At 42.1% G+C, this 15030-nt stretch overlaps 1 protein-coding gene across 5 annotated transcripts in view; it reads right to left on the bottom strand.

Moving 5' to 3' along the window:
* LOC149317984 (PEX5-related protein-like) overlaps positions 1-15030 on the bottom strand; it is a 218018-nt gene that overhangs the window by 3685 nt on the left and 199303 nt on the right. For all 5 annotated transcript variants that reach the window (XM_089508780.1, XM_089508778.1, XM_089508779.1 and 2 more), the window contains 6 exons: positions 12126-12242; positions 11307-11450; positions 9273-9343; positions 6003-6200; positions 3673-3838; positions 3123-3280 (listed from right to left, as the gene is read on the bottom strand). In XM_089508780.1, coding sequence (XP_089364906.1) covers positions 3123-3280; positions 3673-3838; positions 6003-6200; positions 9273-9343; positions 11307-11450; positions 12126-12242 — 854 coding nt within the window. The remainder of the gene's footprint in view (positions 1-3122; positions 3281-3672; positions 3839-6002; positions 6201-9272; positions 9344-11306; positions 11451-12125; positions 12243-15030) is intronic.

Below are 15030 nucleotides of genomic sequence, written 5' to 3'. Positions count from 1 at the left end.
GGACTGCAACTCCTATCAGTCTTAGAAAGCACAGGTAAGGATGAGGCATGATAGAAATTCTGGAACAACTACATTGGAATGTCTAAAACATTCTCTATTCCTAGTCTGGAGAATGAGAGAGTGAAAAACATTCTGGTGTGCCAGAGGAGAGAGAGATTAGGGCTTGGAAAAGTTACTTTTGGAGAGCAGAACTTTCAGATTCTGTAAATCATAGTAACAGTCTGGAATCCTCCAGTCTTTAGAACAGGGTATAATCATAGAATCATAGAGTTGGAAGACACCACAAGGGCCATCCAGTCCAACCCCTTTGCCATGCAGGAACTCTCAAGCAAAGCATCCCCAACAGATGGCCATCCAGCCTCTGTTTAAAGACCTCCAAAGAAGGAGACCCCACCACTCTCCAAGGAAGGAGTGTGTTCCACTGTTGAACAGCCCTTACTGTCAGGAAGTTTCTCCTAATGTTGAACTGGAATCTCTTTTCCTGTATTTTGAATCCATTCTTCTGGAGTAGCAGAAAACAAGCTTGCTCCATCCTCAATATGACATCCTTTCAAATATTTAACGAGGCCTATCATATCACCTCTTAACCTTCTCTTCTTCAGGCTAAACATTCCCAGCTCCCTAAGTCGTTCCTGATAGGGCATGGTTTCCAGACCAATTACAAATGCAGCTCTCCAGATTATGTTGTTGCTTTATAACTCCTAGTATTCCTCACCATTGGCTATGTTGGTTAGGACTGCTGGAATTTACAATTCAGTAACATCCCACAAATAATTCCCACCCCTGATCTAGAGGACCTGTTAGAAAGGTAAATTGGAACTATCACACCTCACAACACTGATTCAGTGCCTGAGGCTGACAGTGAAGGGCTTGGTTAGAGGTATTGGTGAAACTGTGACTGGGGATGAGATTTTAACCCAGATCGTTGCTAGTATAAACTTCTTATCCTGGGCCATTATGCTATGCTTTTCACCTTCCTTTATTTCTTTGTCCTGAGTCTTTCCTTGTGCTTTCCCCAGCAATGGACCTTGTGTGTTGCTGGGTAATCCTGCCTCCCACCTTGAAAACTGTGGTTTTGTTTTCCAGGGGTCCCTAGTGGCACAGTGGTTAAATGCCAGTACTGCAGCCACTCACAGCCACAAGGGACCCCTGAAAAACAAGGCTGTGAGTTCAATCCCAGGCAGGGCTCCAGAGTCCACTCAGCCTGGCATCCTTCTGTAGGTCGCTAAAATGAATACCCAGCTTGTTGGGGGCAATTAGCTTACACATTGTAAACTGTAAAGGCCAGTACAATTTTAGGCTGCATTAATAGAAGTATAGTGTCTAGATCAAGGGAAGCAGGCTCTGGGTATTTGGCCACCCTAGGCGAGAAATATTTTAGCACCCCCTGTCGCCCCTCATAATTATTTTCACCCCTTGATTTCTGCTGTTTCGTTTGTTAAAGGTAAACATGACATAAAAGTTTGGTTGCGATCTCTCATCATAGTATTGAGAATTAGTCAAAGAGCCAATTAAAAACCGTACCACGGACACAGGGAGGCACACATTTATGTTTTGCCCATTGTACAAAGAAACCATCATATGGTAGCTTGCTTTTACGTCACTTGCTGTAATGAGTTTTCACTTTTATATTGGTTAATTACGCAAAAAATATACAAAAAAGCCACCAAGCCAGCCCTAAATTTTCCCATCCTAGGTGGCTGCCTAGTTCGCCTATACGGATGAGCTGGCCCTGAAGGGAATTAATAGTGCCACTCTATTCTGCTTTGATCAGGACCCACCTGGAATACTGTGTCCAGTTCTGGGCACAATTCAAAAAGAACATTGAGAAACTGGAGCATGTCCAAAGGAGGTAAACTAAAATGGTGAAGGGTCTGGAAACCATGCCCTATGAGGAACGACTTAGGGAGGTGAGGATGTTTAGTCTGGAGAAGAGAAGTTAAGAGGTGACATGATAGCCCTGTTTAAATATTTGAAGGGATGTCATATTGAGGGGGAAGCAAGCTTGTTTTCTGCTGCTCCAGAGAACAGGACCCAGAACAATGGATGCAAACTTCAGGAAAAGAGATTTCACCTCAACATTAGGAGGAACTTTCTGACAGTAAGGGCTGTTAGACAATGGAAGATACTCCTTCCTCAGAGATTGTGGTGGAGTCTCCTTCCTTGGAGGTCTTTAAACAGAGGCTGGATGGCCATCTGTCAGGGATGCTTTGATTGAGAGTTCCTGCATGGCAGAATGGGGTTGGACTGGATGGCTGTTGTGGTCTCTTCAAACTCTATTATTCTATGCTTAGGGAGTGCTTAAATGCACTGATAAGCAGTATAGAAATGTACTAGCTATTGCTATTACTATTTCATTATGAGTGTGGAGGCAGATACATGGGGGTCAACCACAGCAGAAAATAGTCTACTTGTGTTATGCTTCTGTGAACAGCTTTTAATACAAATTTCACCAGAGGAACAGTTGTGTTGCTCAGTGTTGTTGTTAATTAACAATTTTACTTATTTATTTTTTAAAAAAGAGCCTGTTAGGATTACTGAAAAGCAGAACTGAATTTGTTAAGGTGCTGACAAAAATTGCCTTTGTTATCATTTATTAATTTCAATAGAAGAAGGTTGCTTCATCTCAACTGTTGGGAATGTTTCTAACTCAGAGGCTGCTGCATCTATACTGCAGAATTAATGCAGTTTGACACCACTTTAACTGCCATGGTTCAATGCTATGGAATTCTAGGATCTGTAGTTTTACACATTCTCTAGCCATCTCTGCCAAGAAGAGGTGCCTCACAAAAACTACAAATCCCAGGATTCCATAGGATGGAGCCATGGCAATTAAAGTCGTGTCAAATTGCATTAATTCTGCAGTACAGATGCAGCAGTTAAAGCAGTGTCAAGCTGCATTAATTACAAAATCGTAAGCTGAACATATGATCTTGTCACTTTGGGGATTCATGTTAACCATGATGGAACATGACCCACAAGACATATCTCTTAGGCAGTAATTGGTGAAGGCAATTTGCATTCTCCCAGTCTGTGTTCTGTTTCTTGCTTCCACTAAAGTATAACAATGGAAGGAACTGGCTTTTCCATATATAGAGAGATGCTGGATGCATCTGACTCACCTGTATGCTCCTAGGTTGATGCAGCTTATTCCTAAATTGTATCTGGACCTAATGAAGCCAGGTTGGATTTCCAAGGCTCTTGTGTAGGCTTCAACGGCTTCCTCGCTTCGATCACCATTTGCTAAGGTTGCACCTAGACGGTTCCACAATGAATAATCCTGACAACACAATGACAGTTTTCTAGTACTCATACAATCCTTGCACAAATAATCTTTTTTTTTTTTTTTTGCCTGATGCTTCAAATTAATGACTGAGGCAGAAAAAAAGTAATTGTCTTTTTCACTAATTGGCACAGAACCTGAGGTCATGGCTCAGCATGATTGATAACTTCCTATGAAACTGCTTTTCTTCATTGGCAGCCAGGTTAGAAATGTGGCAGGAATAAAATTATTTAAAAATGGGACTCTCTTTGCAATTAACATTTCTGTGTCAGGCAGTAAAGTATCAGTGACTGGAATGACAGCTTGTTAATGCAGACCAGCTCTATAAAAATGGGAGCACTCAGCAGAGCAAAGTGTAAAACTTTTTAATGCAAAAGTGTCAAACTTACTTCTGGTCGAACAGTGAGGGCAGCGCTGAATGCATCTATCGCTCTGTTAAATTCCCCACTCAGGTGGAAGAGCACGCCGAGTCCTGTTTGTAAGTCTGGATCTATCATGTCACCATTTTGATGCGCACCTTCCAGGTAGAGATCCTTCACCTCTTCTAGCAGTGAACTAGAAAATGACACCATGCATAGAGAGATGAGATATTTTTTTAGTATTTAAATATTTGTTAATTTTTTAAAAAAATACATATGTAGTAATAATAGTAACAATGATGATCATAATGTACAGTGGGGTCACTGGGGGTGCAGCGGGTTCAAATTGCACAAGGTGACATCCTAAGTGGGGGGGAGTGTTATTACAACTGTTTCTCAAACATCTGCTTTTTGGCAGAAATGGACTGTGGCACTTGCCTGTGTCCTATTAAAATGCTAAAGAGATGGTGTGAGTAAGATGAAGCTCAGTGGAAGGAGAAAGAAGAGGTCCCAGTTTCTTTTAAATTAAATTTTAATATATCTTTTAAAAATTAAATTAAAATATATTATTTTTAAAAATTTTCTTTAAAAATACATCCTTCTACCAAATTTTCACTTCAAGCACATGAAACTAGTTATATGTATATGCATTGAGGCAGTGTGTATGGTATTGTAATTTAAAAGTATAATTTTAATTTTGCTAGTTGTTTCTGTTACAACTATTACCATGACATCCAGTGATATTCAGGCATCACGATTAATGAGTAACATTAGTACAAAACTGGAATAAAGATTCTGTATGGTGTGGGATAGGAGGAGGTCAATGGGGGTGGTGACACCATGAGTCACCACAATGGGTGAGTCTATGGGGCTTCAGCATACACTGATTTCCCTGCTTAAGGGGAGAGTGGACTGTATCTAGATTCCTTTCAATCTAGATCTAGGTTGAGAGATAAAATATTTTAAGAGCTGATGGGAGGTGGGAGGTCAAGAACATTCGGAGCAACCAAACCCCATTTTATTCTGATTTCCCATTGTTTCTTTGTACCAGGGTAGATATACTCCAGAGCCCAGAAAGCTACACACTCTAAGTATTGTCTTTTCTGGAGCTCCAGAGGCCATAAAAAGCGATGATCCATTACTTCCAGATTAGGTTGATTTTTTTCCTAGTTGTTGAAATCTCAGGATATTTATATGTGCAGGTTCTTTGGTAATTTTTAGGCCATTTATTATATGCATTCAAAGATATATAGACATATACAGCCCCTTTAGGGAGAAAAAGAAGCATGTCTATTTTGAGGTGCTTGCTTTCATTCTATTACATTATGTTACATGTAAAGCATTGTATATTACATTCCATTACATCATATGACAATCAAAACATTATGCTTTCACAAAGGAATGAACCTTTATCTCCGTGCCTGGTTTTAATAAAGGCTTTGTAATAGTTAACAAGAAGACCTGCAACAGATGGGCCCAAAGGAGCAAAGTGAGGCTCTGCTGGCGCCATTTGCACTGGGATTGCGGCAACCACACGTGCCCGGCCCCAATCCAGGTTGCTGCTGCAGTCCTGAACTGGAGCAGATGCTATCCACTACTTCTTAACTCAGTTCTTCTTCATTGGCACAGCCTTGATGCAGCTTCAGACCCTGTTTGGGGCGTGTGTCATCTAAATGCCACGCACCCAATGCAGCCTGAAGGCACATCATTTTGCCCATGTGTTTCGGGCCATAGAGGAACATTACTGTCCTAAACCATATAATTTTGCCATCTATCTGTTGTCATCATCATCAGGTTCTTTCACACTTTCCATAAAGTCTGTTAAGATATCATATGGACATTTTATCATGCCTTTCATATTTACAGAATTCTGTCTCTTGTATCATATCTATAACCATTTATGCATCAAACAATGCAGTCATCTGTTGAGGCATTTCCCCCAAACTTAAACTGCTGCCAGATTCTCACTGATACATGCACTATGACATCTAGCTTCCTGTATTACATCTTATGATATACTCGATATATTACACCAGGTTATGCTGTGTAATTCAAAGGTTTATTCGCTGACTACAAAGTTGGCAACCAATAAGTCTGGTCTGAAACAGGAGTCCCTAGATCCCCCGCCTGCCTAGTTCTGCATGCCTCTGGCCTGCATAGATATGGCAGCACTCAAGATATGTGTCCAAGGCTCTTTGCATTCTAGAAATTGCAACATTGCTTGAATTTATCCCTCCCATACAACACACTAGTCTTCACTCTTCAATGAACAAAGATTTAGATTATCATCCAGATACCTCGCATTTTAACGTCCCAGATGTAACTCATAATAACTCCAGACAATTAAACATAACTGTTACCTGTCATTGGTTGTCTTGGACATTCTCCTAGTCAGAGCTGGAGACCCTTTTTTGCTCCTCACTATGTACTTATATTTGGGATTTTGCTTGATCCAGCTTCTCAGTGCTTCATAGGCCTCCTGCTGATGGCCAGTATTTGTAAAGCTTACGGCCAATGCCATCAGTGCTTTCAAGTTGTTTGGCTGAAGCTCTAAGCACCTGAGTGGAAGAAAGGAAGACTGTATTAACTCAATGCCTCTCTGGCATGCAGCCTGTTAATTAAAACGCACTGCTTTGACACTTGAGCTAAGCCTATAAAGGAATGTATTTTAAGGAAAAAATAGATTGGCATTATTTTATTTTATTGGTTGTAATTAACAGCATGCTCCTTTGCGGATTTACTTGGCAGTGAGTCCAACAAAGTTCAAGGAGACCTAGTTCCAAGAAAATGTATGTAGGATTTCAGTCTTAGCTTAATATGGGCAGCTTCATAAGTTATAATTTTACCCAAAGACAACCTAGATGCGGGCAAACAGAATCACACAGCTATTAGCCCTGGATGGGGATGTTCACATATTGCCACAGTGATCAGAAAATGTATCCAGGTAGTTCACTGGGATCCTCGCATGATAGTCTTCCTTGAAAGCTGCATTATATCAGGTTAAACTATTGGATCCAATGTTATTTTGTTGTTAACTATTCCTACAGCTCAGTATTATCAATGCTGACTGGTAATATGACTAACTGGGAGACTTTTCCAAGGTATGATCCTTTTAAATGAAGTCATCAGGGACTGAACTAAGCCCTTCTGGAGACAAAGCACCTGTTCTACTATTAGATTATCATCCTCTCCTAAAGTGTATAAAGATTACCTCATCCTAATAAAGGAAGAGTTCCCAAAAGATTCATATATTCCTGCAGTGATAACTGACCTTGCCTGTTAGAGAAACTGCAACTACTAAAACTAACAGATTTATTATTATTTCCTACTTGATTAATTAATAAATGGCCAGTTGCTATATTATGCATCTCTTAACATATAAAACATGTATACAGGGTGAATGTGAGAACTGTCACTCCCTGCTGCCCCTTTTAGAAACTCTTGGTTCCTACATCTTTATATCAGAGATCAGGAATAGAGCTGATTGGATATGGTGGAATTGGTTACTGTGTTTATCTTGCGTGAGGGAGGAATGTGTGAAAGGGACTATAATAATCAAATTATCCTTAGGTAAATGAATGGAATAATTAATATGTGCTCAGTATAAGGGACCACTGACTTCATCCATGAATGGGGCATAATAACTAGTGTTTTGGAAGAAAATGCAGGGTGATTGCTATCTATTTAGTACAGGATGAGTCTCCCTTATCCAGAATTCCAAAATATTCCAAAATCCAAAATTGTACACATGGGTGGCTAGGATAGTGACACCTTTGGTTTCATGAACAAAATTATTAAAACTACTGTGCATAAAATTACCTTCAGGCTATGGGTATAAATGAAGTTCATGTTTAGACTTGGTTACCATCTCTAAGATATATCTCATTATGTATATGCAAATATTCCAAAATACAAAAAAACTCCAAAATCCAAAATACTTCTGGTCCCAAGCATTTTGGATAAAGGAGATGCAACCTGTATTGCAAAAGTGACCACACCAGCAAAGATCACGACATATTTGCCATGCAGCTGTCAGAATGAATTTAGTTCAATTTAGGAGCATGTCTAATGAAGAGATAAACCTTTAAGCAATGTGCTGGTGCCAGGAATACCAAAGAGTTCTCTTATTTGCAGAGTTCCTTGTGTTTGCTGGACAGTGTTAGCTTTCTTTCCATGTTTCCATTTGCTTGATTCAATAACATACTAGATTAAGGCTTTGCAAATAATGTTAAGGAAACATGTGAGCTGTAAAAAAAGAAGGTATTTTTGTATCTAAATCAAGATGGCTCAAATTCTGTATGAATTATGCAGACTATAGCATGCTCCTTGCATAGATTATACTGCTTGTGTTAAAGAGGGAGAGGGGCAAGGAACCTGATAGCCAACATAAGCCATATTTTGTCTGAGATCTTTTATCTTTTAATGTTGGTGAGGTGTAACACTTCAGCAGCATGGCTATGCAGGAGTTCTGGGAGGGAGGGATACAGGTAATCCAGGAGAGTGGGTGAAGGCATGACAGAGCAATACTGACACCCTTCCACATGGTCAGTCAAAGGCCATTTTGAGTTTTAGGAGGGGCATAGCTGCTCCAAATGCTAGCTGGTTGCCATTACACAGCCTTGGGAAAATCATTGCATAAGGAGGCACTGAATACTATCTTGTGCATTACCCCCAAAAGTATGTATGTAGGGTAACTCAGAGCTTAACTGCCAATATAGCCAGTCAGAAGATTCTGACGTCTGACTGTTGGAAGACTTGCTGATCGCTACCCACCACACAGCAAATGATCAGCCATTGCTAGAAACTTTATTTCTCCATTAAGAAAATTAAAAATATTCCGCCCTCTGCCCCAGTGTGTTTCAGCTTCCTTACTTCTATGAAACTACATGCAGCTCCAATCATATTAGTGGTGTGCTGTAGGTTTATTGCTCCTATGCAAAGTAGCCCAAGAACCCACAACAGGATTGTGCATACCTGCCCTGTCCTTGACATACCAAACTATCCCTCCACGAGTGTCTACATGCACAGACTGAAGGTCTCCCAGACCTTAGCAGCTACAGTTTTAGGGAGAAAGTGCTATTACCAGTACCTTAGCAGATACAGTTTTATGTGCAAATGTTTCCACAAGACATGGTAACCTCAGTGTGCAGGATTCCAGATCCTTCAAATCGCAAGCCTTCACATATAAAGTTGTATCTGCAAAAGTACTCAACCTTGCAAACATTGATGCTGTACACACAGATCAAGGAGAAGCTAAGCCATGCATGTAGTAACAAGGTCCCACCCATGTATTACTCTACAAAGGAAGAACAGCATCTGATTAAGTCTAGAGAAGGAACTACACTGCAGCCCCAGACACATTCTCCCCATAACCATCTTTTGCCTGATGAAGAAGCCAGTGGAACTTTGAAAGCTAACATGATGCATTTTCTGCATTTTGGTTGGCCAATAGAGGATTCTGTTGCATTTTTGATTTTGTTGTATTTTGCTCTAAAGACAATACAGATACCCAAATATATATCCAGAATAATTTGCATATCTCATTTATCTTTTATTGAGACCAACATGGCAATGTCTATGTTCTGATTATGCAACACTGAACAGCGTCCTCTGAAATTAATACTGTCTACCTTTGGAGGGCGACGATGGCTGCCTGCTCATTTTCATTTTCCGCTTGTGTTATCCCAAGAAACTGCCAAGCCTGCAACATAGATTTTTAGTAGGATTATTGCACTGCTAAGTATTTTTGTTAGAACAGATCCTGCTTTTTTTGGCCAAAATTTAAAGATCTTTTGCTGTTGTGGTTAACTGCCTTCGCATCAATCTGAACCCATGGTGACCCTGCTGATGAGACATCTCCAAGGCCTGCCCAACTCTTGCAAACTCATGCTTGTGATCTCTTTAATAGAGTCCATCCATATAGCATACAGTCACCTTCTCTTTCTACTTCCCTCTACCTTTCCAAGCATTATTGTTTTTTCCAATGATTCTTGTCTTCTCATGATGTGTCCAAAGTACGCCAGCCTAAGTTTTGTCATCTTGGCTTCCAGTTAGATTTCTAGCTTGATCTGCTCTAGGACCCATTTGTTTGTGTTTTTGGCTCTCCATGGGATCCTAGGCGCTCTTCTCCAGCACCACATCGCGAATGAATTGTTTTTCTTCCTATTTTCTTTCTTAACTATCCAGCTCTCAGACCCATACATGGTAATAGGGAATACAATGGCTTGTATGATTCTGCCTTTTGTGCTGAGTTGTATATCTTTGCATTTTAGGATCTTTTTTAGTTCATTCATAGCTGCCCTCCTCATTCTTAAGATCCTAGATAAATTCTTTTACAAAAGGAAATAATACAAAAATGTAAGAAAAGCAAACAAGAATGGGAAAAATATATATTTTGGGATTATCATTGTGTTCTACACACAACCAATGTGCTGTTTGATAGCAAGGTTTCAGCATAACCTCAGTGTGATACTTACCTACTAAACTGGTGCTACCTTCCAAACAAACTGGCTCAGATCTTTGATGCAGGTAAACCATAACATCCCCTCCTAGATTTTAGGGACTTTCTGGATTACAGCTCCCAGAATCCCAATTGCCATTCTGGCTGGGAGACACTAGGAGCTGTAGTCCAAAATAATGCTTCCATATTCTGTTCCTCCAACCCCATTAGGTGCAACCGAATCTCACAGATCCAAGAAAGAACTGCACAAACTGTGCCTGAATTCTGTTGGTTAGTCCCACTGAATGGAGAGTCATACAGGTAGACTCTATATTGTGTTGCCCAGAACTGGACACCTGGAAACTGTGTCCAGTTCTGTGCACCACAATTCAAAAAGGATGTTCACATGCTGGAGTTTATCCAGAATAGGGTGACCAAAATGGGGAAGGGTCTGGAAACCACACCTTATGACGAGAGACTTAGAGAGCTGGATATGTTTAGCCTGGAGAAGAGAAGATTACTAGGTGATGTGATAGTCCAGTTTAAGTATTTTAAAGGGTGTCATATTGAGGATGGAGCAAGCTTGTTTTCTGCTGCTCCAGAGAACAGGGCATGGGACAATGGATTCAAAGTACAGAAAAAGAGATTCCACCTCAACATTAAGAAGAACTCTCTGAAAGTAACAGCTATTCAACAATGGAACCCACTCCTTTGGAGAGTGGTGGAGTCTCCTCTTTTGGAGGTTTTGAAACAGAGTCTAGATGGCTGTCTGTTGGGGGTGCTTTGAATCTGAGTTCTTGCATGGTGGGGGTTGGACTGAATGGCCCTTGTAGTCTCTTCCAACTTTATGATTCTATGACCCAATGAATAGTGAGTGAGTTTTTTGCATAAATCTCATAGATTCAATAGGTCTATTTTAACTGAGACTAGACCTATGTCAGCAAAAACAACTTGTGCTGGTCTATGACCATCATAAACATGTACTCTATTCTAACAAAAACTGATGCGATTGCAGATCAACTGCAGGTTCTCTTCCATCTACAAAGTGTGGGTTCATCTTGTACAGTTAGCTTCTCCATTTCAATATAATGGGATAATCGCCTTCAGTTTTTATTGATCAGGAACATCATGCCTCTGCATGCCATTAAGCCATACTGCTAAAAGGTTCTCTCTCCATTACTGACAAAACAACCTTAACTTCCAGAATATTAATCAGAGTGGATACCTCAGCATCATGTGGATCTTGGAGAATTGCAGCCTCCAGGTATAAGATGGTGAGGGGCAAATCCCCTTCCCTCAGTTTTTTCAGTCCTTCCTCAAAAGCACCAGGCCAGTCTTTAAAAGGGTTTTCTGTATGAAAATAATAGCCCTGGAACACAGAATTGATGATGACATCAATGAAACAAGGAACTAGTTTACAATGCAATCCTATGCATATTGCACTGCACAGAAAGTCCAATTTACTTCAGGATGGCTTACTCCCAAATAAATGTAGATGAGATTATGGTATAAATTATCTACAATTAAATGACCTTGATTCCTTGTGAAGCTTCAAAGTTTTTGGAGTGTATGTGTGTGAGTGAAAAAAGGCAATAGCACTTGTGTGGTAATCCTGTGGCCCTACAGATGTTCTTGGCAGACACCACTCATCATCCATGATCATTGGCAGTGCTGGCTGGTCCAACTCCTTCTCCCCTCCTTCTCCCTCTTTTCCCACCTCAACGTTCAAGTTTCTTCACTTGTGCAATGGAACCTCACACCATAATGCTAGTACATTGTCTTAGCATTACAAGGAAAATAAGTGGAAGTGTCACTGGGCCTTCAGCTTTTGTGTGTATGTACTTTCAAGTCACCTATTGACTTATAGAGACTCAATGAATCTCAGAGGGTTTTTTTAAGGCAAGGAATAGTCAGAGATGGTTTTGCCAGTTCCTCCCTCTGAAATATAGCCTACAGCACCTGGTATTTTCCCATCCAAGTACTAACCAGAGCTGACTGTGCTTAGCTTCCAAGATAAGTCAGGACCTGGTGCCTTCAGTATTACCTTCTCATTAATGGAAACAGCTGCTTGGCCTTGTACTTCTTGGCTTTCTGAAATCCAGTTTCTGCGAGCCATTTCTTCCCATTCTGCTTGCATCTTATCCCAAAATTCTGTGTCTGACTGGAGAGAAGATGAAAAAAAGGGGGAGGGAACCCCAAAACATTTTTAAAAATTAAGAAATAAAGAAAGAGAGAGAGAGAGAGAGAGAAAGAAAGAAAGAAAGAAAGAAAGAAAGAAAGAAAAGACAGACAGACTTCTTTTGTGGTATCTCCTGGTGACCATTTCTATTTATTTATTTAATTATAATAAATTATTATCATACAAATTATAGCTAGGATTAAAGTATTTATTACAGTCATTCAATCTGTCATAATTAAACAATTAAATAAAAACCTCCAAACTGTGAACATTAAGTAACTCCAACTGATAACGATACTTATTTAGTCCAGACTGCAAATTTAAAATTGCTAGATCCTTGTTCAGTGATACTGTCCTTTTCTTCTGCAGAATAGTTGTACTGAAGAATACATTTCTATTAAAATTTTAAAGCATCTGGTTAAAAACCAATCAGCTAATTGTGCCATTTCAGGAGAGGCTGCCCCTCTTTGACTACCAGTGATAGAAAGGTGGGATGCAAATTCACAAACAAATATGCAAATCTGTCCATATGCTTCTCTACATTCTCTACAATACTTCTCTACTAGAGAATATACTTCTCTACAACCAAGCATCTTTCCATTACTGGAGTACGTGATTGCAACAGTGGAGATGGTGTGGTCCTTGCCTACATTCAGCCCCCAACTACCATCTATGTCAGTGATGGCGAGCCTTTTAGAGACTGAGTGCCCAACTCATGGGCTTTCTCACACTGAACGTTACTCAGTGCCAGGGGGAGGGACTTCCAGAAAGACAAGACTCTCAGGGGGTGGGACTTCTGCCTTCTGGGGACAGGACTTCTGCCTTCCAGGGGTGGGACTTCTGGGCCGGGACTTCCCTGGAAACAGCTGAAGGCCCTGTAGGGTGGGGGAGGAGAAGAGAAATAGCCACTGTTTCTACTCTTCCTCCCATCTTTCTGTGTGCTCTCAGAAATGGTGTCGGGTGCCAGAGCGGGCACACGTGCCATAGGTTCACCATCACAGATCTATGTGGTCTCCAAACCCCTCCTTTCCACCTTAAAAGAATTGCACTTGGCGGTATACTCCTGGCCTGAAACACATGACATCCCCTCTTCCCTGTATCTTGTTTTGGCCTAACAAACAAATAAACCAATAGCCATAAAATTGGAAGAGATAACAGAATCATAGAGTTGGGAGGGGCCACATGGACCACTAGTCTAGCCCTCTCTATGCAGAAATACACAACTAAAGCACATCTGAGAGATGCCCATCTAACTTCTGTTTAAAAACATCCCAAAAAGGTCACTTCCAGCTTCCCTGAAAGGAGTGAATGTGCCCTGAGTATGCAGGGGCAATAATGAGGCAGGACTGGCACTCCGTGGCAGTCCAACTTACATTATAACAACATAATGAACTCTACCCTTCCCTGAAGGCTCTTGGCTTCATCTCTGCCTCTGAGGGAAAGCAGAAGGTAGGGCTTCCCATCTGCCCTACGCAAAGGAACTCTACCCTTCCCTGAAGGCTCTTGGCTTCATCTCTGCCTCTGAGGGAAAGCAGGAGGGAGGGCTTCCCATCTGCCCTACGCAAAGGAACTCTACCCTTCCCTGAAGGCTCTTGGCTTCATCTCTGCCTCTGAGGGAAAGCAGGAGGGAGGGCTTCCCATCTGCCCTACGCAAAGGAACTCTACCCTTCCCTGAAGGCTCTTGGCTTCATCTCTGCCTCTGAGGGAAAGCAGGAGGGAGGGCTTCCCATCTGCCCTACGCAAAGGAACTCTACCCTTCCCTGAAGGCTCTTGGCTTCATCTCTGCCTCTGAGGGAAAGCAGGAGGGAGGGCTTCCCATCTGCCCTACGCAAAGGAACTCTACCCTTCCCTGAAGGCTCTTGGCTTCATCTCTGCCTCTGAGGGAAAGCAGGAGGGAGGGCTTCCCATCTGCCCTACGCAAAGGAACTCTACCCTTCCCTGAAGGCTCTTGGCTTCATCTCTGCCTCTGAGGGAAAGCAGGAGGGAGGGCTTCCCATCTGCCCTACGCAAAGGAACTCTACCCTTCCCTGAAGGCTCTTGGCTTCATCTCTGCCTCTGAGGGAAAGCAGGAGGGAGGGCTTCCCATCTGCCCTACGCAAAGGAACTCTACCCTTCCCTGAAGGCTCTTGGCTTCATCTCTGCCTCTGAGGGAAAGCAGGAGGGAGGGCTTCCCATCTGCCCTACGCAAAGGAACTCTACCCTTCCCTGAAGGCTCTTGGCTTCATCTCTGCCTCTGAGGGAAAGCAGGAGGGAGGGCTTCCCATCTGCCCTGCGCAAAGGAACTCGACCCTTCCCTGAAGGCTCTTGGCTTCATCTCTGCCTCTGAGGGAAAGCAGGAGGGAGGGCTTCCCATCTGCCCTGCGCAAAGGAACTCGACCCTTCCCTGAAGGCTCTTGGCTTCATCTCTGCCTCTGAGGGAAAGCAGGAGGGAGGGCTTCCCATCTGCCCTACGCAAAGGAACTCGACCCTTCCCTGAAGGCTCTTGGCTTCATCTCTGCCTCTGAGGGAAAGCAGGAGGGAGGGCTTCCCATCTGCCCTACGCAAAGGAACTCGACCCTTCCCTGAAGGCTCTTGGCTTCATCTCTGCCTCTGAGGGAAAGCAGGAGGGAGGGCTTCCCATCTGCCCTACGCAAAGGAACTCTACCCTTCCCTGAAGGCTCTTGGCTTCATCTCTGCCTCTGAGGGAAAGCAGGAGGGAGGGCTTCCCATCTGCCCTACGCAAAGGAACTCTACCCTTCCCTGAAGGCTCTTGGCTTCATCTCTGCCTCTG

The sequence above is a fragment of the Sceloporus occidentalis genome, unplaced genomic scaffold (genome assembly GCF_023333645.1).
Source record: "Sceloporus occidentalis isolate IW3139 unplaced genomic scaffold, rSceOcc1.0.p SCAF_2, whole genome shotgun sequence".
Lineage (NCBI taxonomy): Eukaryota > Metazoa > Chordata > Lepidosauria > Squamata > Phrynosomatidae > Sceloporus > Sceloporus occidentalis.
Note: the sequence above shows the minus strand (reverse complement) of the source record. Positions and strands in the feature narration are given on the sequence as shown.